Source organism: Rana temporaria, chromosome 6 (assembly GCF_905171775.1).
Source record: "Rana temporaria chromosome 6, aRanTem1.1, whole genome shotgun sequence".
In the NCBI taxonomy this organism is placed as follows: Eukaryota; Metazoa; Chordata; class Amphibia; order Anura; family Ranidae; genus Rana; species Rana temporaria.
In genome coordinates this window covers 140,640,943-140,667,734 of record NC_053494.1, presented here as the reverse complement: position 1 = coordinate 140,667,734, position 26,792 = coordinate 140,640,943, and the positions used below count along the sequence as shown (strand labels likewise).

At 42.3% G+C, this 26,792-nt stretch overlaps 1 protein-coding gene across 1 annotated transcript in view; it reads left to right on the top strand.

Annotated features, from left to right (window-relative positions):
* The window catches only part of ERBB4 (erb-b2 receptor tyrosine kinase 4), a 1,211,692-nt gene that overhangs the window by 842,496 nt on the left and 342,404 nt on the right, over positions 1–26,792 (top strand). The window contains exons 6-9 of the mRNA XM_040358486.1: positions 3,680–3,798; positions 10,861–11,002; positions 12,444–12,557; positions 19,489–19,615. Of these exons, the coding sequence (XP_040214420.1) occupies positions 3,680–3,798; positions 10,861–11,002; positions 12,444–12,557; positions 19,489–19,615 (502 nt within the window). The remainder of the gene's footprint in view (positions 1–3,679; positions 3,799–10,860; positions 11,003–12,443; positions 12,558–19,488; positions 19,616–26,792) is intronic.

Genomic DNA, 26,792 nt, shown 5'->3' with positions numbered 1-26,792 from the left:
CACATACAACCCCTGTCATACATTTCACACTCCTCTCCTGCACATATAACCCCTCGTCATACCCTCCACACTCCATTCCTGCACATACAACCCCTATCATACCCTCCACACTCCTCTCCTGCACATACAACCCCTGTCATGCCCTCCAAACTCCTCTCCTGCACATACAACCCCTGTCATACCCTCTTCATGTCCTCCACACTTCTTTCCTGAACAAAGTTCCACTTATTATACCCTCTGCACTTCCCCCTGCACATACAGCCTGCTGTCATACGCTCTGCATTTTTTTAGCTGCACATAATGTCCACTACCACACTTATTTCTGCACATAGTACCTACTGTTATACACTCTGTATAACTCTCCTGCACATACTGTCTACTGTCATTCTCTTCACAATATTTTCCAGCATATATTGCGCTCTAAAGCTGGCCATAGACAATTAGTTGTCCATTGACAGACACAAACAAAGTGGGTGGGTGGAGGAATTCTCTGGTTATACTGTATTTTGGCAAAAGGACCCACTTCTGTCAAAATACACTGATTAGTGGCTGTAGTCATTAATCAACAAAGGTTTTCCAACATGTCCCTTCGACAAAAGTTGAGCTGGGGTGGCCACACACTCATGGAAATTCAGCTGGTTCTTGCTGAACTAGCAACATTCTGATTAGTGTAAAGCCAACTTTAGACACTTGTTTGTTATATTTCTGACTTCATTCCAGTGTTGTTCCTGACTCCCTGATCCCGTTCTCCCCTGCTCCAGCATCCCACATCTCTCCTGCCAGCAACCTCTTAGGCCCCGTACACACGGGAGGATTTATCCGCGGATACGGTCCAGCGGACCGTTTCCACGGATAAATCCTCTCGAGGATTTGCGCGGATTTTGATGCGATGGAGTGTACTCACCATCGAATCGAAATCCGCGCCAAAATCCTCTGGCGATGACGTGTCGCGCCGTCGCCGCGATGATGACGCGGCGACGTGCGCAACGCAGTCATATAAGGAATTCCACGCATGCGTCGAATCATTACGACGCATGCGGGGGATCCCTTTGGACGGATTGATCCGGTGAGTCTGTCTGGATTCCAGCGGATAGATTTGAAGACATGTCTTCAAATATTTATCTGCTGGAAATCCATCGCATGGGAGAAAAATCCGCGGAAACAGATCCGCTGGATTGTACACACCATAGAATCTATCCGCTGAAACCGATCCGCTGAGATTTTTCAGCGGATGGATTCTATGGTGTGTACGGAGCCTAAAAAGAGGAATTTACTTGCATGATACTTACTTACATATGCCTAAAAGAAAAAAGAAAACACCAGTGATTAGGAACCTTGACGTTCTTACATGTGGCAGCCAAAGGGCCAAACATTTTGTTGTTCTTTTTAGACCAAACTTGATATCAAAACTTTATCTGTAATATACAGTAATATGGTTTGACAAACTTCAAGCTGATAAGGACTAAAATGATCACTGATATATGTTGGGTATAATGTAAAATGTTCTGTTATCCCATGTGTAAGGTTGGTTTCACACTGCTGTGGTTTGGTCCATGGTTTCTCTTAACCTTTTACAGTAAAACCTTGGTTTGAGAGTAATTTGGTTTGAGAGCATTTTTCAAGACAAGCAACATTTTTTTTTATAAATATTAAATTGATATACAAGCAATGTCTTCATATACAAGTAGTGTCATGTCACAACTGAGTATAAAAGAGAAGAGGCGCCTTTAGTAGCTTTGATATACAAGTGCTTTGGATTACAAGCATGCTTCTGGAACGAATTAGGCAACCTTATCCAAGGTTTTACTGTATTAGATTGTGTGTTTTCTGAAAGCCCACCAAATGTCCTTCAAGCTACATCTTTGGTGCGCTCTCAGAAAACGCACCAAAAACACCCAATCTAATAGAATTGCAGGAAACTGCAGGTAACTCACACAAAAACTGTGCTAACACTGCGCTGCACCCCTGCTGTGTATTGATCTAACAATGGATGAACCTTGTTGGTTAAATAAACATTTAAAAGAAAAGGAGGGTTTTGTGATAGGAAGGTTGGATTGGGGGGGATTGGTGCTGGGAGGGAGGATTTTTGCTGGGTGGGGATTTATACTGGATGGACGGGTCATTTTTTTTGTGAGAATTATTGCTTGTAAAAGGAAGGGTGGAGGGTATGAGATTTTTTCAAGGAGGGGACATTTTGGGGCAAGAGGATTTGTGCTGGGGGTGGTGGGTGATATGGGGGTGTGGGTTAGGAGAGGTGTTCTGAGGAATATGAGATTGTGGGTGGAAGGGGGTATAGGGGGGAAGAAGATGTGTGCTAAGAAGGGGTATTGGGGCAGTGGGGGGTGTTATTGTCAACTTCTGTAAAACCAACCAGCATGTTCATTATATATATAAAAAAAAATTGTACTCACAAGTATAACAATGGAGTAGCACTTTAAAGCAGTCACCTCTGCTTTAAAGTGCTACTCCATTGTTATACTTGTGAGTGCAATTTTTTTCATCAATCAATAATATCAATATCATCAATATTATCCCAGCTGAGGCTTGCAGTTAGTCAAAGGATCCTTTTAACCTAAAGCATGGGTGCTCAACCTGTGGCCCTCCAGCTGTTGCAGAACCACATGTCCCATGAGGCATTGCAAGACTGACAGATACGAGCATGACTCGCAGAGGCATGATGGGACTTGTAGTTCTGCAACAACAGGAGGGCCGCTAGTCTGACACTCCTGCCATAAAGCAACCACGCTCAACCTGTTGCCCTCCAGCTGTTGTGGAACTAAAAGTCCAATATGTCTGGGAGTGATGCTTGTACCTGTCAGTCTTGCAATGCCTCATGGGACTTGTACTCGACTAACTGCAAGCCTTGGCTGGGATGATAGCAGCCACTCAAGTTATGCCGCGTACACACGATCAGTCCATCCGATGAGAACGGACCGATGGAACGTTTTCATCGGTTAACCGATGAAGCTGACTTATGGTCCGTCGCGCCTACACACCATCGGTTAAATAACCGATCGTGTCAGAACGCGGTGACGTAAAACACAACGACGTGCTAAAAAAAATGAAGTTCAATGCTTCCAAGCATGTGTCGACTTGATTCTGAGCATGCGTGGATTTTTAACCGATGGTTGTGCCTACTGATCGTTTTTTTCCCATCGGTTAGGAATCCATCGGTTAAATTTAAAGCAAGTTGGCTTTTTTTTAACCTATGGTTAAATAACCTAAGGGGCCCACACACGATCGGTTTTGACCGATCAAAACGGTCCATCAGACCGTTGTCCGCTGTTTAACCTATCGTGTGTACGAGGCCTTAGACTGTTTCAAATTCCACATCCGTTAAAATACTATGTGCTTTGGATTACTATAATTTTTTAATAAAATATACAAAAATGAGAGTGCATATTGTATATGATATATATATATATATATTGTATGTATACAGTATACGAGTTGTGTCTATATTTAATAAGGTATTGCAGCAAACAATGAGGATGTGCACTGATCCATTTGAGTTTATTGCAGTAAACAAAAATATTATTTTTGATTGGTGGTTATGGGTTACCACACTTTGCACATTACTCTTTGCTATATTAAGTAAGCCTGAGGTCATACAACTCGATTGACATGTTTGAAAGTGGTAAAACTGCACTGTAATGAATTCTGTCATTCTCTCCCCTAGTGACGAAGATTGTGTGCGCTGAACAGTGTGATGGCCGCTGCTATGGACCTTACGTTAGTAATTGCTGTCACCGGGAATGTGCTGGAGGCTGCTCTGGACCTAAAGACACTGACTGTTTTGTATGTTGCCTGTCATTTTACTTTCTACCCTTTTCACCCAAGATTTAATATGCCTACTCATTCTCTATCTTCATGCATTTTGTCTCCAAACATAAATGCTCATTTAGCTCTTTCATATATTTCTCCTATTTTAGCTTATATTACCCATCAGCCTGCATTAGCCCTGGCAGATTTTAGAAATTTTACAAATAAGAAATTGAACATATCTATGTGCTAATGCATATGATTTATGGCTTTCACAAGAACACTTTGCAGATTTAAAAATTACCATTTTGCTTTGCCTCCAAATCCCCACCACCTGCTTCATAAAACATTTCTAGCATCCTTTAAAAAGTGGGTTTGTTAATGTTAAGTTAGACAAATCTGTAATATAAACGAAACATTAGAGTAAATATATGTACTGAATTCACAGGTAGCCCTGAGCCAATGAAATTTGTGATAGTGTGTACTGACAGCAGAGGGATTTGGTAGTCACCGGCTCTCTGCTCTGTCCCCCTGCACCCCCAGGCCTGGAGAGCTGGGCTGTGGAGGGGGCGGGAGAGGCTGGTTACGGCTCTCAGCGGCTTGCTGAGAGCCTGAAACAGGTGCTGGTCCAGGCCTGTGGGTGGATCCAGAACGATCTGCACTCCTGTGATCACAGGAGAAGTACAGCCAAACAAGCTTTGGCTATACATCTCCTTTTTTGGTGGCCGTAGGCATAGCTCCCAACTGTCCCTGATTTTGAGGGACTGTCCCTGATTTGGAGAAATGTCCCTCATTCCTCCTCATTTGTCCCTCATTTTGGTCTGATATATATATATATGCACTTTTTATCTATCAAAAAGTGTTTTCCAGCACTAAACCTTCCATCTGATTTCTAAATTGTGGCATTTGTAAATTCCAAAAGACAATATAAAAAAAAAAGTAGTGGTAAAAAAGCACTTGTGGGTTTAACAAATCTTGTAAGGGCGCACGGCAAGGGGTGTGTCCTATGCCTGCATACTTTTGCTGATAAGTGTCCCTCATTCCCATCTCAAAAAGTTGGGAGGTGTGGTCATAGCGTTCAATATTGAGTTGGCCCAACCTTTGCAGCTATAACAGCATGAACTCTTCTGGAAGGACTGGCCACAAGGTTTAGGAGTATGTCTATGGGAATGTTTGACCATTCTTCCAGAACCACATTTGTGAGGTCAGCCACTGATGTGGACAAGAAGGCCTGGCTTGCAGTGTCCACTATAACTCATTCCAAAGGTGTTCTATCAGGTTGAGATCAGGACTCGGTGAAGGGCAGTCAAGTTCTTCCACCCCTAACACGTTCGTTCATTCATGTACAGTATTTATGGACATGGAGCAGGTAGGGAGCAGGGAATGCATAACCCTGTCCCTTCATAACACACTGACATATAGTGGCAAACAGTGGGGGGCCAGGGGCACAAAACGCACCTTTGCCCATGTGGATAAAAATTGCTGCATCTGCCCTGCTTCCTGAGGCATCAATCAGGTATGGTATGCATGTACATAGTTACATTGGTTCAAGCTGGACCATGAAACTATACCTACAATTCATCTTATAAGTCATATTGAAGTAAAAAAGTAATAATCACACTGTCTCCTTCAGATTATGCTACCTTAAAACATGGAATCATTTATTTAAATTTAAAATCTGAAGCATCCGTCTACCTGACCTGCATTTAACAACTCTTCTCAGCAGTTCCAATTAGAAAATTCCAAATGACTTTGGAGTCAGTACTGTCATGACACCATTTACTTTCTTATGTCAAGTTGGAAGACTCAATCTTCTTTCACTTACAGACATGTTTCACAAGTCACATTTCATTTTTTGCTTTCTAGAAGCGTTGTTAAGGTTGCAGATCTGTGGTCGATAGTGGGGGTACACAAACTTTGCCAAAACACTCATTCTGACTTCTCAAATTAATAATAAGAATGATGACAATATTCAGAGTTAATTTAACGCACAATAACCAATTTGTTTCCAGATAAGCGAATGTCAAATCACTGAAAGATAAATTCTGAATTGTTGCTCTGGGTTACCATTGAAATCTCCATTTATTTACTCAACAAACTAGTTTGGACATGTGCTTTATGCATACCTCCCAACATTTTGAAATGGGAATGAGGGGCACCTACTAGCAAATGTATGTAGGCATAGGACACGCCCCCTGCCACACCCCCTTAAAGGAAAATTAACCAAAAAAAAAAAGGTTAAAGTGGATGTAAACCCTCCATACACCCAGTGAAGTGAACAGCCTCAGATTATACACAGGGATGAACCAAATATCCCTACATAGGTTTTACATGTAGATCTGCTGTCTTCACATGTATATACTGTTTAGAAAGTTGGGATCGTGATAGGAGATTTTCTCTTCCTGGTTAACACAGAGTGTGATGTCTGGGCATACAGCCAAGATAGCTACAATTTCTAATTGGAGGAAAGGCACATACCCATGCTCATCATAGGCAGAGACTCTCAGAGGTGTTTTGTAATAGGACCTGCTCTCTGCTAACCTATTTTAGAAACCTCCCTGGACAAAAGATTCAGGCTGCTTTTGTCTAAAAGTCTGAGAATTTGTCAGGAGTTATCAGCCTGATAACAGAGGAACGGTTCAGGAGTAGGGATGAGCTTCGAGTTCGAGTCGAACTCATGTTCGACTCGAACATTGCCTGTTCGCCTTTTTGGCGAACAACGAACAATTTGGGGTGTTCGCGGGAAATTCGAAAAGCCGAGGAACACCCTGTTAAAGCCTATGGGGGAAATCTAAAGTGCTAATTTTAAAGGCTAATATGCAAGTTATTGTCCTAAAAAGTGTTTGGGGACCTGGGTCCTGTCCCAGGGGACATGTATCAATGCAAAACGTCAGTTTTTTCGGGAGCAGTGAATTTAATCATGCTAAAAGTGAAACAATAAAAGTGAAATATTCCTTTAAATTTCGTACCTTGGGGGGTGTAAAGTTAGCATATGAAATAGCGCATGTTTCCCGTACTTAGAACTGTCCCTGCACAAAGTGTCATTTCTGAAAGAAAAAAAGACATTTAAAACTGAATTGCGGCTATAATGAATTGTCGGCTCTGGCAATTCAGAGAGAATTCATTCATGAAAAAAAAAAAAAAAAAGCGTGGGGGTCCCCCCAAATTCAATTACCAGGCCCTTCAGGTCTGGAATGGATATTAAGGGGAACTCCGCCGTCAATTTAAAATAAATTACGTGGGGTTCCCCCCATATATCCATTCCAGACCCTTCAGGTCTGGTGTGGATTTTAAGGGGAACTCCACCCCACATTTAAAAAAAAATGGCGTGGAGTTCCCCCAAAAATTCACACCAGACCCCTTATCCGAGCACGTTAACCTGGCTGGCCGCAGAAAAGAGGGGGGGACAGAGTGCGCCCCCCCCCTCTCCTGAACCGTACCAGGCCACATGCCCTCAACATGGGGAGGATGTCCCCATGTTGATGGGGACAAGGGCCTCATCCCCACAACCCTTGCCCGGTGGTTGTGGGAGTCTGCGGGCGGGGGGCTTATCAGAATCTGGAAGACCCCTTTAACAAAGGGGACCCCCATATCCTGCCCCCCCTATGTGAATTGGTAATGGGGTACATTGTACCCCGACCATTTCACGAAGGAAGTGTAAATAGTTGGAAAAAACACACACACACCATAGAAAAAAGTCATTTATTAATAAAAAAAAACGAAAAAAAAAACAGTGGTGGTTATCCACTCGGTCCCAGCTTCCTGCTCATCATCTCAAAGTGATTCTAAAGGCTGAAGTTTTTTTTATCTTCCTGCATTCTATGCATGAAAGTAAAAAACCTTCAGTGTGCAGCCCCCCCCCCCTTTAGAGCTGGTTCACACTACCGCGACCTGGGGGGGGACTTGTGTTGCCCTAAGTCGCACGACATGACAAATTACATGGAAGTGAGTGAGAGCCGTCTTAATGTACACTACTGAAGTCACTCCAACTTCAGAAAAGGTTCTTGTACTACTTCAAAGTGACTTCTAGGCGACTTGTACCCATCGATTTCAAGTCGCCGCCAAGTTGGATCCCCTGTCTTAACTGAAGTAACTTTCCAGGAAGTGAAAATAGTTTTCTAAGGCAAACCCCTCCCTCCCACAGAGCGGATTATTATGTGATTGGCCACTGGCAAAGTCGCCTGTCCTGGAGGCGACTTGAAGTTGAGTTGTAAGTCTCAGGTCTTTGCCTCCTGAGTCCTCATTGGCTGAGAAACAGCAGCGGTAACCAATGGCTGTTAATCACAGCCAAGTCGTGCTCTGTGTGTCACAGAGATGGTTTAGGAATGAGCATGCATGAGTGCCCCGAGAACAACCAGCTTGCTCTGGAGGCACACAGCAGGAGGGAAGGGGCTAGGAACGCTGGCGGGGGACCCGAGAAGAGGAGGATCGGGGCTGCTCTGTGCAAAACCACTGCACAGAGAAGTTAAAGGGTCACTAAAGGAAAAAAAATGTTTTGCTGAAATGACTGTTTACAGGGTATAGAGACATAATAGTTAACTGATTCCTTTTAAAAATTATTAAAAATAGATAAAAACCAATCATATAATGTACCTACAGTTTAGTTTCGTTTTTGCTGTTGTTTCTTGGTTCTCTGATGTACAGAGCCAGAGAGCCAATAGAGGGCAGTGAAGGTTTTGCAAAACAAAACTGGATTGGTGCTGAGGGGTTTTAGACACACAGTAATCACACTCCTTGATTAGTCACCACAGTGAGACATCTCCCAGTACTGTGGTGATCAGGAAACAGACAACCAGGATGTGTCCAGTACATAGAGGAATTACAGCAACATCAGAGCAAAAACAAACAATGAGGACATGAAACCAGGACTGCAGTAAGGTAAAGGAAGCTATTTAGCAAAAACAAAAACATTCCTTTAGTGACCCTTTAAGTATAACATGTTTGTTGTTTAAAAAAAAATGTGAACCTTTGCAAATGCTTTAATTACTGAGCTCAGGAAAAGTTCACTTGACACAGCAAACATCATCTACTCTTTAGGCAAATCAACCCTATTACATAAAAAATAATATCTGTGCTTTGGCTAAGAGATAAAACGAGTAAAAATAAGAATGACCACGCCAGCCAGCACTAAAGGTTATGATCGTCAGACATGTGCAGACTGGAAGATTTTGTTTCGTTTTCGTTTGGAAAATAAATTTATTTAGTTACTCCCGAAAATCGTTTTGATTTATTTAGTTTTTCGTTTGGGCATAGCTTTCGTCCGAAAATCCAATAATACTTGGTTTCTGTCGAATGGGCAAAAGAATATTCGCCGGAACGTCGAATCTTTGTTGGTATCTGTCTAATGGTCAAAAAAATATTCGACGGAACGTCGAATCTTTACGTCGAATCATACATTTCCGTTCGAATATTCCGCCTACAAGAATTCTAATGTTGTATGATCAGTAATAATGTCGAATCTATTCTCTATAATGTCGAATCTATTTTCTCATAAATCGAAATCTATTCTCTGTAATGTCGAATCTATTATTTCTTTAGTGTCAAATTTTTTCTCTATGATGTCGAATCTTTTCCCTATAATGTCGAATCTTTCTATATCGAATTTTTACCGCAACGAAAACGAAAATAAAGCATTTTTTATGTCGGATCTTTCGGTTTTTGTTTCCTGCACTTTCGTTATCGTTTGTTAAAACGATAACGAAAAAACATGATTTTCGGATGAAAATGCATTCTAACAAAAACGAATGCACATGTCTAATGATCGTACAACTATTAAAAGCAAATATACTTGTATATATATATATATATATATATATATATATATATATATATATATATATATATATATATATATATATATATATATATGTATGTATGTAATCAACTCTATTGTATAAATGTGTAAAAATCTATTTTTAAGAAAGAAAACAAAAGAGCTGTTCTTCCATAATCTGTAAATGGCCCTCCTGAATATGACATTCTGCGCACATTACAACACTTTACCGACTACCCATTCTCATATACAATCTGCCTCCAGACTATTATCACTTGGTAAATCTGAAACTCAGTCTGAAAACACACAAGGAACTCTATTTTCAGACAAGATGTGCTATGATTATTTTATAAGCAGAGGGTTAGAGATGTTCTGACAGTGCTCAGGATCACACAGTGACAGGAGAAAAACCTAAATTGCTGTGTTTGCCAGTTCAGAATTTTTGATCGGACAGTAGAGGAACTCAAGCCAGCATATTATTGCTATATTTTTGCTTGTCCTTAAAACAAGGTATATTCCTTCACTTGATATTTGCATTCCCTACTGATATGTTTTCATTCCTGCCTGCTATAAAAAAAAAGAAAAAAAAGAAAGAAAAAGCTAAATGCCAAAGAAGAGAATAACCGCAAGCAAGGAGCAAAGTTTTACAGGAGCCTATACATTAACCTAACAAAGACTCTTCCATGGAGGGTGGGAGGGTGACGTCCCCCTGGAGACAGAAAACCTACTTTCTCTCTTGTAGAAATGATAACCTCCCCCTGTGCAGATTCAATAGAAATGAATGTCAGCCCTGCTCCCTAATTGGTAGTTTCGATTCCCCAGCTGGAATTTAAACGGGTGGCGTAGGAGAGCAGCGGGCCAACCCTCCGAAGTACAGATCATTAGGGTGTTCAGCGGAAATATAGGCAGCATCCGCTATTAACTGCTGTCACCAGCACTACTTCTCAGCCTGCTGCTGTCAACTACTGTCATCAAAATATTTATTTTTGCTTGCTGTTTTTTTAGAAATGGAATAAATAGAACTTTTTAGAACATTTTCCATAAAGGACATTTGGCAGCAATATAGCCTCCCTTCTCATTTCAATGCAAAGACTTTATGTTCCTTCTGTCAACTAAACCTGGGGGTGGCTGGACTGGATCTTAAGTTTGCTGGAGACACGGACACGCTGGGGAATTGATAGGCACTGAGTATGTTACAGCGAGAGAAATTAACTGCTAGACTTTTTTTTTTAAACTTTAGTGAAAGTATTAAGCGCATTTCTCAATGCATCTTGATGGCTGAAACAGTAAACAATTACCATTCTCGACCTGTTCTCTCTTTTCAGGCCTGCCTGAAATTTAATGACAGCGGATCTTGTGTCACCCAGTGCCCACAGCCCAATATATACAATCCAACTGCCTTTCAACTTGAGCAAAATCCTAAGGCCAAGTACACCTATGGAGCATTCTGTGTCAACAAATGTCCACGTAAGTTTATTAAAATGTTGTTATGGGAAAAGTGACTTTATAGTCTAAATGTGCTGCTTAAAAAAGCAATTTGGAGTAAGCAATAGTAATCAAGTAGATTTTAGCATATAACACAGGGATATGTAATTAGCGGACCTCCTGCTGTTGCAAAACTACAAGTCCCATCATGCCTCTGCCTCTGGGTGTCATGCTTGTGGCTTTGAGAGTCTTGCTATACCTCATGGGATTTGTAGTTCTGCAACAGCTGGAGGTCCGCTAATTGCCTATCCCTGATATAACACTTTAATGCACGGATATTTCTGATTGGTGGCTTTAGCATTTCTTTTTGCATTGTTTTTTTAACCACTTGCAGCGGGCTAGTGGTTGCGCATGCGCCAGTGTCCCGCGATCATGGCATGGAGAGGCAGAACAGGGAGATGCCTATGTAAACAAGGCATTTCCCTGTTTGCCTAGTGACATGACAGGGATCTACTGCTCCCTGTACAGCAAAAATATATAAAAAAAATAATTTCTTCCACAGTTTAGGCCAATATGTATTCTTCAACATATTTTTGGTAAAAAAAATAAGTTTATATTGATTGGTTTGCACAAAAGTTATCACAAAATAGGGGATAGTTTTATGCCATTTTTTATTGTTTTACTAGTAATGGCAGCGATCTGCGATTTTTATCGGGACTGTGACATTATGGCGGACACATCTGACATTTTTGACACTATTTTGGGACCATTGTAATTTTTACAGTGATCAGAGCTACAAATAGCCACTGATTACTGTATGAATAAGGGAATGGGTTTTACACTAGGGGGCGATCAAGGGGTTAACTGTGTCCTAGGGAGTGATTCTAACTGTAGGAGGGATGGTCTCACTAGAACATGATAGAGATCACTGCTCCTGATGACAGGGAACAGTAGATCTCTGTCATGTTGCTAAGCAGAACAGGGAAATGCCTTGTTTACATAGGTATCTCCCCGTTCTGCCTCTCCGTGTCACGATCGCGGGCACCCGGCAAACTTTGAGTTTGCGGGACCCTCGGGCATGATCCCACAGCACGACGCGGGCGCGCGGGCCGCGGAAAATTATAAGGGACGTACAGGTATGCCCATTTGCCTGCCTGTGTAATTCTGCCGACCTAAATTGGCTTGCGGCGGTCGGCAAGTGGTTAATGCAGCGACCGCTCCATTTTTTTTTTCATTCAGCCCGCTGGGTTCAACTAAAGAAAATTCATGTGTACCCAGCATAACTTGTTCATTTACATTGTTTTGGACTGTGTGTTTCTTATGAGAAATGTTGTATTCCATGTCTTGTACTCATTTGTATGTGAGAGAGCAGAGCTGTAGCGTTAATGATAGAGAAATGTGTTCTTCCGCCTTTACTAGCCACTCTATGGAAATATGATGCATTTTGATGAAAGCTATAAACACTTATTTTCACCATTTCTAGATAACTTTGTTGTGGATGACAGTTCATGTGTGAGGGCTTGTCCCAGTAACAAGATGGAAGTAGAAGAAAATGGAATCAAAATGTGTAAGCCTTGTGCTGGAATCTGCCCGAAAGGTAAGCATGATGGTTACTTTATATTTATAATTGAGACATTTCTAATGCAAGATTTGAAACAGTTGGCTTGGGGATTGGACCCAAGGGACATCAAACCACCATGTGTTGTTCAGTTTTTCTTTTTACTGAATATGGATCATGGTCATGTCTTATGTAAGCTATCCTACATACTAGAAAAATAAAGCATCTTATGCAATGTGTGCCTCTTATATTCACACTCTTGTTGCGAAATTTCGGAAATTTGAAAATTCCGAAAATTCTTAATTTTGGAAATTCGAAAATTCGAATTTGAAAATTCTAAATTTCGGAAATTTGGAAATTTTGGAAACACCTAACTCTAATAAACAAAAAGGTATAGTAAATGTTAGGGTTGTCCCGATACCACTTTTTTAGGACCGAGTACAAGTACCGATACTTTTTTTCAAGTAGTCTTCGATACCGAATACCGATACTTTTTTTAAATGTGTCCCCAAATGCAGCCATGTCCCCCCCATATGCAGCCATGTCCCCCACATATGCAGCCATGTCCCTCTAGCCATGTCCCTCACATATGCAGCCATGTCCCTCTAGCCATGTCCCTCACATATGCAGCCATGTCCCTCTAGCCATGTCCCTCACATATGCAGCCATGTCCCTCTAGCCATGTCCCTCACATATGCAGCCATGTCCCTCTAGCCATGTCCCTCACATATGCAGCCATGTCCCTCTAGCCATGTCCCTCACATATGCAGCAATGTCCCTCTAGCCATGTCCCTCACATATGCGGCAATGTCCCTCTAGCCATGTCCCTCACATATGCAGCAATGTCCCTCTAGCCATGTCCCTCACATGTGCAGCCATGTCCCTCTAGCCATGTCCCTCACATGTGCAGCCATGTCACTCTAGCCATGTCCCTCACATATGCAGTCATGTCCCTCTAGCCATGTCCCTCACATATGCAGCCATGTCCCTCTAGCCATGTCCCTCACATATGCAGCCATGTCCCTCCAGCCATTTACCCCATACCTTTGCCGCCGAAAGCCGCCGCCACCGCATGGAGAAAATCACAGCATTCATTTGAATAGCTGTTTTGCCCGCGTGTATAGACACTCCCCCTTGCTCGGAATTGGACAGATCACATTCACCCATCCAATCCCGAGCAAGGGGGAGTGTCTATACGCGCGGGAACACTACAGCTATTCAAATTAAAGCTGTGATGTTCCCGCACGCGGTTTAACCCATGCGGCGGCTTTCGATGCGGCGGCGCGATGCGGCGGCGCGATGTGGCGGCGGGGGGGGGGGGGGTATTCTATTTAGGTATCGGGGGTATTTGCGCGAGTACGAGTACTCCCGCAAATACTCGGTATCGGTCCCGATACCGATACTGGTATCGGTATCTGGACAACCCTAGTAAATGTGCACTACCCTTATCTGTGCTGAATAACAATAACCACATAATATAAATCAGAAGCAATATCTATGTTCAGAAATAACAACACAAATCATAGCTAATCTGTGAATCTTCTTCCCACCCAAAAGCCTTCTTCCGCACTGGTGATAAACAGTACATATAATCCACCCTTGTGAGTTAATCCTTCTTATTCTATACATGGTGACTCCCACCACCATTCACTACTACACTCACCTCCAGCTGCGACCTGTTAAACCAAGTCCAACCACGCTTTCCCATGTTGGGGTACAAATCCAGGCTCTTCTTCAATTCTCCTTGTTTTCTCTATTGCTCTCTGTAATTTTACACTTCTCCAAATATTGGTGTATGGCCTTTTAAATCCACACATGTTCCTCTGTAGGTAAGCTCATGCAAGATTGAATACTCTCATAGTGTAGTATGTTAAAAGTACCTCCTTTATTAAAATTAATGCACTTACATAATAAAAAAACATCATCGCGTTTATTGAAATACAGCTGGGCTGCGGATCCCACATCACTTCCAGTCCACTGCACAGCATTACCTGACTCCGCCCAACGTGTGTCATCACAGTCACGTGACTTCCTCAGGGGTCATGTATTGCAGCTTACCAGTTCTTAGATGTGATGGCTGCATTAGTTTAATTTTTTAAACTTTCTTTCTTATATTTTTATCTAGCGATCTGGCCAGTAAGTCTGTTATTTTTCACAGACTCTCCAGCAGAATATATCAGTTTACATGGATGAGACAAACCATGTAACACTCGCAGGGGTGATTTAAAAGGGGTTGTAAAGGTTTGTTTTTTATTTTTTAAATAGGTTCCTTTAAGCTAGTGCATTGTGGGTTCACTTACCTTTTCCTTCCATTTCCCTTCGAAAGCCGCGTACACACAACCGTTTTTCATGACGTGAAAAATGCAATTTTTTAAATTGGTCGTTAAAAACGGTCGTGTGTAGGCTCCTGAGCCTTTTTCACGGCGTGAAAAATGGGCATTCAAAATTTAGAACATGCTCTATGTTTTTCTCGTTGTTTTTCACGTCTTTGTTTTTCTCGTTGTGAAAAACGGTCGTGTGTATGCTTTAACGACGGGGAAAAAACGTGCATTCTCAGAAGTTATGAGACGTGAGCGCTCATTCTGGTAAAACTAGCGTTCATAATGGAGATAGCACATCCGTCATGCTGTAACAGACCGAAAAGCACGAAGACTAAAAAAGCGTGAATCGTCTCTCACCAAACTTTTACTAACACACGTTAACACAAAATCAGCAAAAGCAGCCCAAATGGTGGCGCCATCCGACTGAAACTTTCCCTTTATAGTGCCGTCGTACGTGTTGTTGTACGTTTTGTACGTCACCGTGCTTTGCTCAAGAATTTTTTTTTTCACGATCGTGTTTATTCAAGGCAGGCTTGACAAGAATCACGTCGAGAAAAACTTTGTTTTTTTCCTTGACATTGAAAACGGTTGTGTGTACGCGGCATACATGTTTTTTTTCTTTGTCTGAATTTCTCATTTCCTGTTTCTCCTCAGTAAGCCAGTTAGTCAGCCAGAACAGCTTACTGAGGAGGAACAGGAAGTGAGAAATTCAGACAAAGAAAACAAAGAAAAAACAACATGTAGAAAGGAAATCGAAGGAAAAGGTAAGTGAACCAACAATGCACTAGCCTAAAGGAACCTATTTAAAAAATAAAAAACAAACCTTTACAACCCCTTTAAATTACCACATTTAATTAATGTAAAACTTTTATCCTAAAAGTGAAAAAACTATTTGCAGTAACTGATTATAAAGTGTGAGTTGGAGTTTGGCTTAAATTTGTTAGTGTATCTAGACTGACAATCATAGGCGTGCACACAGTGTGTGCCAGGTGTTCCCAGGCACACCCTAATCACCCCATGCAGAACAGATTCCCCCTACCGACCTGTCTCCCCCTCTTTCCCCCCACAGCACTTCCGGCTTCCCTCCTCTCCCACCGGTTGTTGCTGTGGATGTTTTAGGATGAGTGGGAGAAGGGGCCAGTAAATATGGCAATTTACCAGCCCCTTCCCTTTCTGAATGAACATTGTGAGTGATCGGAAGAGTGTGTTTGAGCTTTGGGGTGCACACCCTAATGCCAAAGGCTGCACACACCTATGCTGACAGTGCTTTTATCTGTTGTGCCTCATGTGCTCATTTCTCCGGAGCTGTATATCACTAATACAGGGGGTGTTACTGGCCAGATCATAAGGTGAAACAGAGGGGAAAAAAACAAAAAAGAAAACTAATACAGCCACCACATGTAATGACTGGTAAGCTGCAATAGAATACATGTTTGGGTTTGGGTTTAATACCGCTTTAAGGTTGAGGACAATTGATCGTGTCTGCAAAGAGGCACAGAGAATAATAAGTTGATAGAATTGAAGATGGTAGGATGAAATAACTGGTTGGTTCAGAGTTTGTGCAATAAGTCACAAATTCTTATTCCCACCAATATGGGTAATATATCATATATTTTATTTATTTATTTTATTTTTGATCACAACAAGACATCAGCATAAATTTACAAGCCATAATAGTGTAAACCCGCTATAGGAGATGCAGATAACTGACAGACAGGCAGATATTTGTGATTTTATCAGGAATAAAATATCCATCTTTCTACAGACAGAAATGACACCCTGGGGAGATGTAAATTGCAACCTACTTAGTTGGAATGTGCTGTTTAGGCATTGAAATTCATGAAAACTTATAGCAAGCGCGGGATAATGTTAGTGATCTGGAAGCCAATTGTCCACAGACGGCAAAGTTTAACCTCTTTTCTGCCTTAGTACTTCAAAATGTGCTTACAGGAGGGATATCAATTAGTCTGATGCCTTGCTGTTACGAAAGCAAGCTGCATAGGATTGGAATATTCCAGGTACCTCTATTATTGCACAATAGCTTTTGGCATATTCTTAGTGTCAAAATATGTTGTGATCGTTTTTCACACTATCTTGGCAATTTAAACTGAGCATGTGATGAAGAAATGGCTGAGCCTAGATTGCCTTCACTAAAAACCGCACATGAAAATGAACAGCAGATCCAAAGATATAGAAAGAGGAAGATTTCGGGGTTTATTTACTCAAAATTTGGTGCAGCAGTGCACATAAACCAATCAGCTTCCAGGTTTTGTTGTCAAAGCTTAAAGTGGAGTTCCACCCATTTTTTTATGTTTGTCTGTGCTGCATGCTCTAATCTCATAGTGTTCAGAATGGACAATTTTTATTTAATTTGTTGCTTGTAAATACCTTTATTTTGTAGTCCTTCATTACTTCCTCCTCCTTATTTGCCTAGGCTATTTGCAAGGGTTTCTGGGATAGGCATCATGTTACCCAGTAGTCCTTGCAAACCTGACTGAAACCTATTACATTGCTTGTGCACTGAGCATGTGCAAAGCTGAAATCCAGGAAGTCATTAAGTCTGGCTTCATGATGCCCACATTTAAGATGGCCACGGTCTATTTCTAGATTATAAACTATCTAAATGCTGTAACAACCTAGCAAAACGGACCTTAGTTTACATACTAACTTTACTAGAATACATTAAGCTTGTGTATTACAGGGGTATTTATATTTAAAAAGTGAAATTGTGGGTGGAACTCCCCTTTAATTGAACAAGCTAAAGTTAGAAGCTGATTGGCTACTGTGCACAGGTGCGCCAGATGTTGCCTTCTCCAGTTTCAGTAAATCAACCCCATTGACTTAAAACTCAAATTCAAATCCCCTTTCCGATCTTTACTATTTGGCCCCAATTTGATGGGCAGCATCTTTGACCAATAAGGAGGTTCATAAACCTTTACAGGGAATGTTACAATGTTATGTTTATTTACCTGAATAAATCTCTGGATCTACTTCTAATTATCATTGGTACTTATATAGCACCATCAATTTAAATAGCATTTCTTTACAAATGGGCATTTGGCGCCTAACTAAGCTCAAAAATCAATCAATCAATCAATATATATTGTACACTCACATCAGTCCCTTGCTTCAAGGAGCTTACAATCTAGGGTTCCTAAAATCCATCCATACACATACTAGGGCCAAGTTAGAAAAGAAGCCAATTAACCTACCAGCATATCTTTGGAGTGTGGGAGGAAACTGGTGTACCCAGAGGAAACCCACGCAGGCACAGAGAGAACATGCAAACTCCAGGCAGGTAGCATCATGGTTGGGATTCGATACGTAGTTTCCACTAAGGATTATGTGGATTATGTCTGGTTATATGTTCTTTCATTATAATGCTAAACTTGTAGGCAGACAGTGGGTATAGAAAATAATCACATTTTGTTGTTTTACAGCCTGAAATTAAGACAGACACATGTTTTGTTTTATCCAGCTGTATTTACTTATAACATCTAAGTGAAATATATAACACCAACATGTCAGAAAAAAAAAATCAAAAACAGAATCACCAAGTTGGAAAAAGGTTCACCCCTTCCTAAAAATGTACTTGTAAACTCAATCAGGTGTAGCTAATCACCTTCTCAATAGCACAGAAAACCATTTTATTTTCAGCTGTGGTCACTTTGATTAGCTCAGCATGAAAAGAGCTTTCCTGGAAAATTTCAGTCCATGTTTGGGCAACTGATGCAAACAATCAACTATGGGTAGCAAGGCACTATCAAAAGATCTCCGGGGATAAAGTTGTGGACAGGTGAAGTCAGGAGATAGATACAAAAAAAAATCAAAGGCTTTTTCAATGCCTAGAAGCACAGTGAAGTCTATTATTAAGAAGTGTAAGGTATTTGGTACAACACAAACCCTCCCTGGATCAGGACGTCGCTCCAAACTGGATGAAGCCAGGAGGAAACTGGTCAGAGGCTAACAAGAGACCTACAGCAACTCTGGAACAGTTACAGGAATTTATGACAAAGAGTGGTCATTGTGTGCATGTGACAACAGTATAACAAATTCTCCACAAATGGCTTGTATGGGAGGGTTGCAAGAAAAAAGCCACTCCTCAAGAAAGGTTGCTTGCAGTCACGGCTGAGTCAGCATCCAACCAAATCGCTGCCCCAGTGACCCAGGAAACCGTAGAGGACCCATGTTGCTCCTGACTTCCTCTCCACCTGCGGTTGAGCGCCATCTGCAGTGGAGAAAATAGACTGCACCTGCCTATACATTGATGGCTCCCTAGTGCCCTCTTATCAATAAAATAATACCGGAATAATGGATTTTTGTCATTGTAAGAAAGATATTGCAGTGACAGGGAACGTGAAAGCTTTACCTACTGCACACAGCTTTCTCACTGAGCAACTTGGGGACTGCTGGGATTACATCACACGGCCATTCTTTTATAGCTAGCTTTAAATTGCAAATATTTTTTTATGGAACTGGGGGATAGTTTTGCAAAATTTTGCAGAACAAAAAAAACTTAAAAATTTTAAGGGAAAATCAGAGGTGCCAAAATGTCGACTATGCAAGATCTGTGACAGGTTTACTTTAAATGCTATCATTTATTTATAGTGTGTTGTTGTAATGCTGTTTCATTCCATTTTTCTCTCTAGTGTGCGATGGAATCGGGACAGTGTCCCTAAAAACCTCTCAGACTGTGGATTCCAGCAATATTGACAAGTTTATAAACTGCACCAAGATTAATGGAAATCTCCTTTTCCTGGTGACTGGCATTGAAGGGTGAGTGCAAGATAAGAGTGGCAGAATCGCAAAGCTGAAATAGTATACAATAAGTGAGATTCCAACTCCTCCTAAGCTTTCAAACACATTTTCCTTTTAAACTGTTATTTTCACTGCGGGCCGAATTTATCTTCACCAGCTCTGCACAAAGAATTCCCTGAGAGCCCTATGGGTGAAGTGCTGAATTTGTATGCAAAGGCATCTGGAGTGAGCACCAAATGGAAAGTAATAAAATATGTCCTATAGTCTTTTGTCAATGGTTCCTGCACTTCAAACACTGGAGTTACTGTTCAGCGTTTTACCACTACGACATTCTATACCCTATGTACCCCGGTGTGCTTTGTTTAACATACTTCGAAAAGAACGCATCTTAAAGCGAAACTAAACCCATTGATTTAAGTTTCCCAAAATAGTATACATTCATGGCATGCTGTGAGAGATAACTGTAAGACCCCGTGCACACGTCCGAGAAACTCGATGGGCAAAACACATTGTTTTGCTCGTCGAGTTCCTTGTGAAGCCGCCGAGGATCTCGGCGAGCCAAGTTTCCTCATTGACTAACGAGGAAATAGAGAACATGTTCTATATTTGGCCCGACGAGATCCTCATCGTTTCCTCGGCCAAAAGTATACAGACGACCGGGTTTCTCGGCAGAATACGGCTCCGATCGAGTTTCTGGCTGAATTCTGCCGAGAAACTCGGTCGTGTGTATGGGGCCTCACAGTTGCTTGTTGTTCACAACAAAACTGTCACCCATCAAATTGTTGGTGTCATAATTGATCACATGTGCAGCCCCATGACAGCTGAAGATCAGACAGCTTCCTAGGCTTTAACCCTTTTACTGTCAATGATGTAAAACTTACAGCGGCCAGCTCGGAAAGTTTTAGGTAGCTGGCATTTACCTTTTTGCTACAAGCTCATAGTGACTTCAATGGCCGCGAACTTATAGCAAAACTGTTCAGCAGATTCTGAACAAACCAATAACTTTGATCAGCGGCTGACAAGCCACTGATCAGAGCTATTAATCTAAAATATGACCATTCCCCCACCACCAACGCTACTGCTCCTCTGCTCTGTGTTTCCCCTGCTCTAACTGCACCCCTTTGCTCTTATTTGCCCCACCCCCTCCTGCACCAACCCCTGCAGCACTAATCCTCTTTGGCTTCCCTGCAGCTGCTGGCTTCTTCTCCTTCCCCCTCCTACCAGTTTTGGGTGCTGCAGGGCTTCTCCGACCCATCCTGTACTGGCCATCCTTCACCAATCGGCAGCCCTCCCTACAGTGCTGCTGGCTGGCTCCCCCTTCCGCTGGCTGCAGCAGCTGCTGAGGTGGGAGATCAGTGTCAAGACAGAAGGGGGTTGGGCTGGTAAACATGTCATACTTACCAAAAAGTAAAATGTGCCGCTACCTCGAAGTGAGTATCATGTGAATAATCCTAATGAGTCTAACAATAGAATAAACAGTAATAAGAATTGTGTAAAAATACACATATATTAAAAATCCCTCTGGGCTGTGAACACGAGAGTCAGTGCTGCAAAATTCATCACTTAATACAAAAAAAACATATTGAATAATAATAAATGGATAAATTCCTACTGAAAAATGTATACTAAAAAAACCTGTGCTGTATATGAATTGTGCATAGTAGCATAAACAGTACATTGCAGGACCTCTCAAGCACCATCAAGTTGGATGGGGAGCGTCAGTGCACAACCATTTTGAGATTTCTCCAGAGATGTTCCATTGGGTTCAAGTCTAGGCTCTGGCTGGGCCACTCAAGGACATTCACAGAGTTGTCCCGTAGCCACTCCTTAGTTATCTTGGCTGTGTGCTTAGGGTCATTGTCCTGTTGGAAGATAAACCTTCACCCCAGTCTGAGGTCTAGAAGAGCGCTCTGGAGCAGGTTTTCATTAAGGATGTCTCTGTACATTGCTGCATTTACCTTTACCTTGATCTACCAGTTCCTGCCACTGAAAAACATCCCCACAGCATACTGCTGCCACCACCATGCTTCACTGTAGGGATGATATTGGCCAGGTGATGAGCGGTGCCTGGTTTCCTCCAGACACAACACTTGCCATTCAGGCCAAAGAATCTTTGTTTCATCAGACCATAGAATTATATTTCTCATGGTCTGAGAGTCCTTTAGGTGCCTTTTGGCAAAGTCCAGGCAGGCTGTCATGTGCCTTTTACTGAGGAGTGGCTTCCACGTGGCCACTGTACCATACAGGCCTGATTGGTTGGAGAGCTGCAGAGATGGTTGTTCTTCTGGAAGTTTTTCCTTCCTCCTCAGGCCGCGTACACACAGTCGTTCCAAACTGATGAGAATGGTCCGACGGGCCATTTCCATCGGTTCACCGCTGAAGTGGCCTGATGGTTTGAAGTGCGTACACACCATCGTTCCAAAAACTGATCAGGTCAGAACGCGGTGACGTCAAACACACGATGTGCTGAATAAAACGAAGTTCAACGCTTCCAAGCATGCGTCGACTTGATTCTGAGCATGCGCGGGCTTTGAACCAATGCTTTCTGTACTAACCATCGGTTTGGACTGATCGGGCAGCGGGCCATCGGTTCGATCTTGAAGCATGTTTTAAAATTTTGGACCGAAGGACAACAGACCGATGGGCTATACACACGGTCGGTTTGGACCGATGAAACTGAACCTCGGTCCATTCTCATCGGTTTTGTCCGACCGTGTGTATGCGGCCTAACAGAAATGCTGAAGCTCTGTCAGAGTGACATTGGGTTCTTGGTCACCTGCCTGCCTAAGGCCCTTCTCCCCTGATTGCTCAGTTTGTCCGGTAGTCTGCTCTAGGAAGAGTCCTGGTGGTTCCAAATTTCTTCCAAATACTTATGATGGAGACCACTGTGCTCATTGGGATCTTGAATGCTGCAGACATTTTTCTGTACCCTTCCCAACATCTGTGCCTTAAACTGTAACTGTGGGACCTTATATAAACAGGTGTGTGCCTTTCCAAATCATGTCCATTCAACTGAATTTACCACAGTTAGACTCAAATATAGAAACATCTCAAGGATGATCAGTGGCACCTGTGCTCAGTTTTGAGTGTCATGGCAAAGGCTGTGAATACTTATGTACATGTGACTTTAAATAGTTCAAATAAACTTCTTTCACGTTGGTATCATGGGGTATTGGTTTTAAAATTCTGAGGAAAATTCTGAATTTAATCCATTTTGGAAAAAGGCTGTAACATAACAAAATATGGAAAAAGTGAAGTGCTGTGAATACATTCCAGGTGCACTGTAATGTAAATAGATTTCCTAATCCTTAAATAAGTGTTCATAAATCAAATTCACACAAGTGTCCATTCATTATTAGTGAAATAAAGTCAAGTGGTGGAGAGGGTGCAATGTTACAACTTCTTGTGCAGTGTGATTACCCTCCCATGTACCGTCCACAATCCAATACTGTGCACTCTAGCAGCTCACCTCAAAGAAAGACCATAAAGGTCTGACAGCACTTGATGATGACTTAATTCTCCACAAGGAATCACTCTGAAGTAGGTCTCCTTTCCTCTGATTAGCAGTAATCATATACAATAAGAAGAGTCCCCATAGTGAAGTATTTCCACACAGCATTTTATTAAAACATTGTAACTTACATTAAAATAAGCAATGTTTCACATATAACAATCTCCAGAAAGAGTGAGATAGCTGAGCTTTCCGGTCTCAGCCATGGCAGGAAGTGATGTCACCTGGCTCCTCCCAACACCTTGCATCACAGATCACATGACTTCCTCAGCGCTGGAGTCGGGGTGATCTCTGCCGGGGTTAAATGCTGTATGGTTGCCATAGTAACATTACGGTGGTCATTTAAAAAAGCCACTCCTATAAGTAAAGCTGGATGATCCCAATATCAACAGCCGCATAGACTTAGTGGGGGTTATTTACGAAAGGTGAATACACTTTGCACTACAAGTGCAAAGTGCACTTGAAATTGCAATGGAAGTGCAGTAGCTGTAGATCTAAAGAGGACATGCAAGGATAATAAAAAACAACATTTTAGCTTGCACAAGATTGGATGATAAAATCAGCGGAGCTTCCCCTCATTTCAGATCTACCCCTCAGATTTACAGCGATTGCACTTCCAAGTACATTTTCAGTGCAATTTCAAGTGCACTTTGCACTTGTAGTTTGCGGTTTGTAGTGCGAAGTGGATTTGCCTTTAGTAAATAACCCCCAGTGTGTCTAAACACTATGTAGAGTGCTACAATAGAAACCAAAAATCCCTTTTGTTTTGGGATATAGTGAAATATAGACCCCATTGGAGAGGTAGCAATAAAGTGATATAATTGAGTCAATCTGAATCTCAATGGATTTTTGAATTACAAACATTAGAACCTTTAGGCCATAATGTTGAATTTGATCTTAATTGCTTCATTTCAGATTTTTAATTATTATTTGGTATTCCGCAATTACCTTTCGTCGCTTGGTTTTAGATCATGGATGATTGCTATTGTCATCCCAATATTCCAATATACCCATACTTTAATCTCACTTTCTTGAACTGAGTTATCTTTTTTTAACTATTAAGGGTCGTTTATTTGGAGATATTCTTATTTGTGATTATTTCATCCAATTGTAATTGTTTTATATATATAATTTTTTGGGACACCCTGATATTTATTAAAAATTATTATTACAATTGTTTAGCATTCTGGCTAAATTACAATCTACCCTATATAATTAAAGTAGGGATCATTATTATCACTGCATTGCATATATTGAGACACTTAGGGCTGGATTCAGGTAGATCCGCGCATTTTTACGGCGGCGCAGCGTATCGTATTTACGCTACGCCGCCATAAGTCAGAGAGGCAAGTGCTGTATTCACAAAGCACTTGCCTCCTAAGTTACGGCGGCGTAGCGTAAATGGGGCCCGCGTAAGCGCGCCTAATTCAAATGAGGATGAGGGGGCGCGTTTTATGATAATTATTGGTGACCCGACGTGATTGCCGTTTTTTACAAAAGGGCGCCGTCCGTGTACATATCCCAGTGTGCATTGCTCCAAAGTACGCCGCAAGGACATATTGGTTTCGACGTGAACGTAAATTACGTCCAGCCCCATTCACAGACGACTTACGCAAACAACATAACATTTTCAAATTTCGACGCGGGAACGACGGCCGTCGTATCTTAGCTAGGTTTAAGTGTATCTCTGTTTGAGCATACACTTAAACTTACGACGGGCTTAGATTCCGAGTTACGTCGGCGTATCTACTGATACGCCGGCGTAACTCTTTATGAATCCGGCCCTTATAGTTTGGGCTTTCCCACTACTGAGGTAGTGCTTTATAGGGATGAGCTTCGTGTTCGAGTCGAACTCACATTCGACCGTTCGTCAAAATACGAATGTTACGGGCCGTTCGCGCAAAATTCGAGTGGTGTGTCACGGCCCATAATTCACTGCGGCATCGCAGTGCATTGCTGGCTGATGATTGGCCAAGCATGCACTATGACCCGCATGCTTGGCCAATCACAGCTTGCATAAAACGGAGAGCCATAATTGGCCAAAGCCAGGGTGGCTTTGGCCAATTATGGCTCAGGGGGTTTAGTACACGCCCCCACACTATAAAAGGCCGCCTGGAAGTCAGCCTTGTGTAGTGTGTTGCGGTGGTTAAGAGAGGACAGAGAGAGACAGAGAGAGAGAGAGTGTCATTTTTTGCAGGTAGATAGAGCAGGCAGGCAGGCAGGCTAGTCAGTTAGAGTTACAGTGTGTAGAGGCTATATATGCATCCCAGGTGTTGTATTTATATTTATACACTGTATTGAGTTTAGCTAGATCTGCTCTTCCTAATATACTGACAGGCAGGCAGGTGATTGTGCTACCTGCAGTATTCTCACATGGTGTACTGTCTGTGTCCTCTGCAGTGTGCACCTAAAGCTACGTGGTGTGTGTACTGTCTGTGTCCTCTGCACATTGTGCACCTAAAGTTACGTAAAGCTGGTGTTTCTCATATTTATTCCTAGAGGCAGGTATCTGCTCATATTAATATCACAGGCAGGGGATATTTCTGCAAGTACTGTCATGTGGTGTACTGTCTGTGTCCTCTGCAGTGTGCACCTAAAGCTACGTGGTGTGTGTACTGTCTGTGTCCTCTGCACATTGTGCACCTAAAGCTACATAAAGCTGGTGTTTCTCATATTTATTCCTAGAGGCAGGGATTTCAGAACGCACATTCAGTGGTGCTGGAGGCTTTGTAATCGATCACAGGGTGCGCCTCTCCACCGACTCGGTCGATCGACTGACCTTCATAAAAATGAATCAGGCTTGGATCACCACCAGCTACCAAGCACCTGATGCTGATGTAACTGAATATTTTTTTTTAAATGTCAGATCCCTTCAAGACTGCCTCCACCTGGCACCAGCACCAGTGCCTAAGTCCCAATTTTTCTGCCCCTGTTTAACAGGGGCGTGTAATTAACATTTTTGATGCAATACTTTGCAGCAGGCTCATTCCTGCACTCCAAATAGAGTATCTGTGAGGGGTTGCAGTGTTGTGGCACCAGCACCAGTGCCTAAGGCCCAATTTGTCTGCCCCTGTTTAACAGGGGCGTGTAATTACAATTCTTGATCTAATATTTCACAGCAGGGCGCATTCCTGCGCCCACCAAGAGTAACTGTGAGGACCTACAGTGTTGTGGCACCAGCACCACCACCAACAAAGGCACAATTTTTCTGCCCCTGTTTAACAGGGGCCTGTAATTACAATTCTTGGTCTAATATTTCACAGCAGGGCCCATTCCTGTGCCCACCAAGAGTAACTGTGAGGGCTTAAAGAGTTGTGGCACCAGCACCACCACCACCACCACCACCAACAAAGGCCCAATTTTTCTGCCCCTGTTCAACAGGGGCATGTAATTACAATTCTTGATATAATATTTCACAGCAGGGACCATTCCTGCACCCACCAAGAGTAACTGTGAGGACCTACAGTGTTGTGGCACCAACACCAGTGCCTAAGGCCAGAATGGCAGAACATGTGAAAGGGTCCCGCAATGGGAGTAAAGGATCAGTGGGAAGGGCCCTGGGCTCGGAGGGAAGGCTGGGGGTCAGGGGGGCCCCTTCATGGTTTCTTGCCCCGGGACCCTGAGGGTTCTAGTTACACCTCTGCCTTCACCTTTTGTGATATTTTTCTGAGCAATCGATGAACT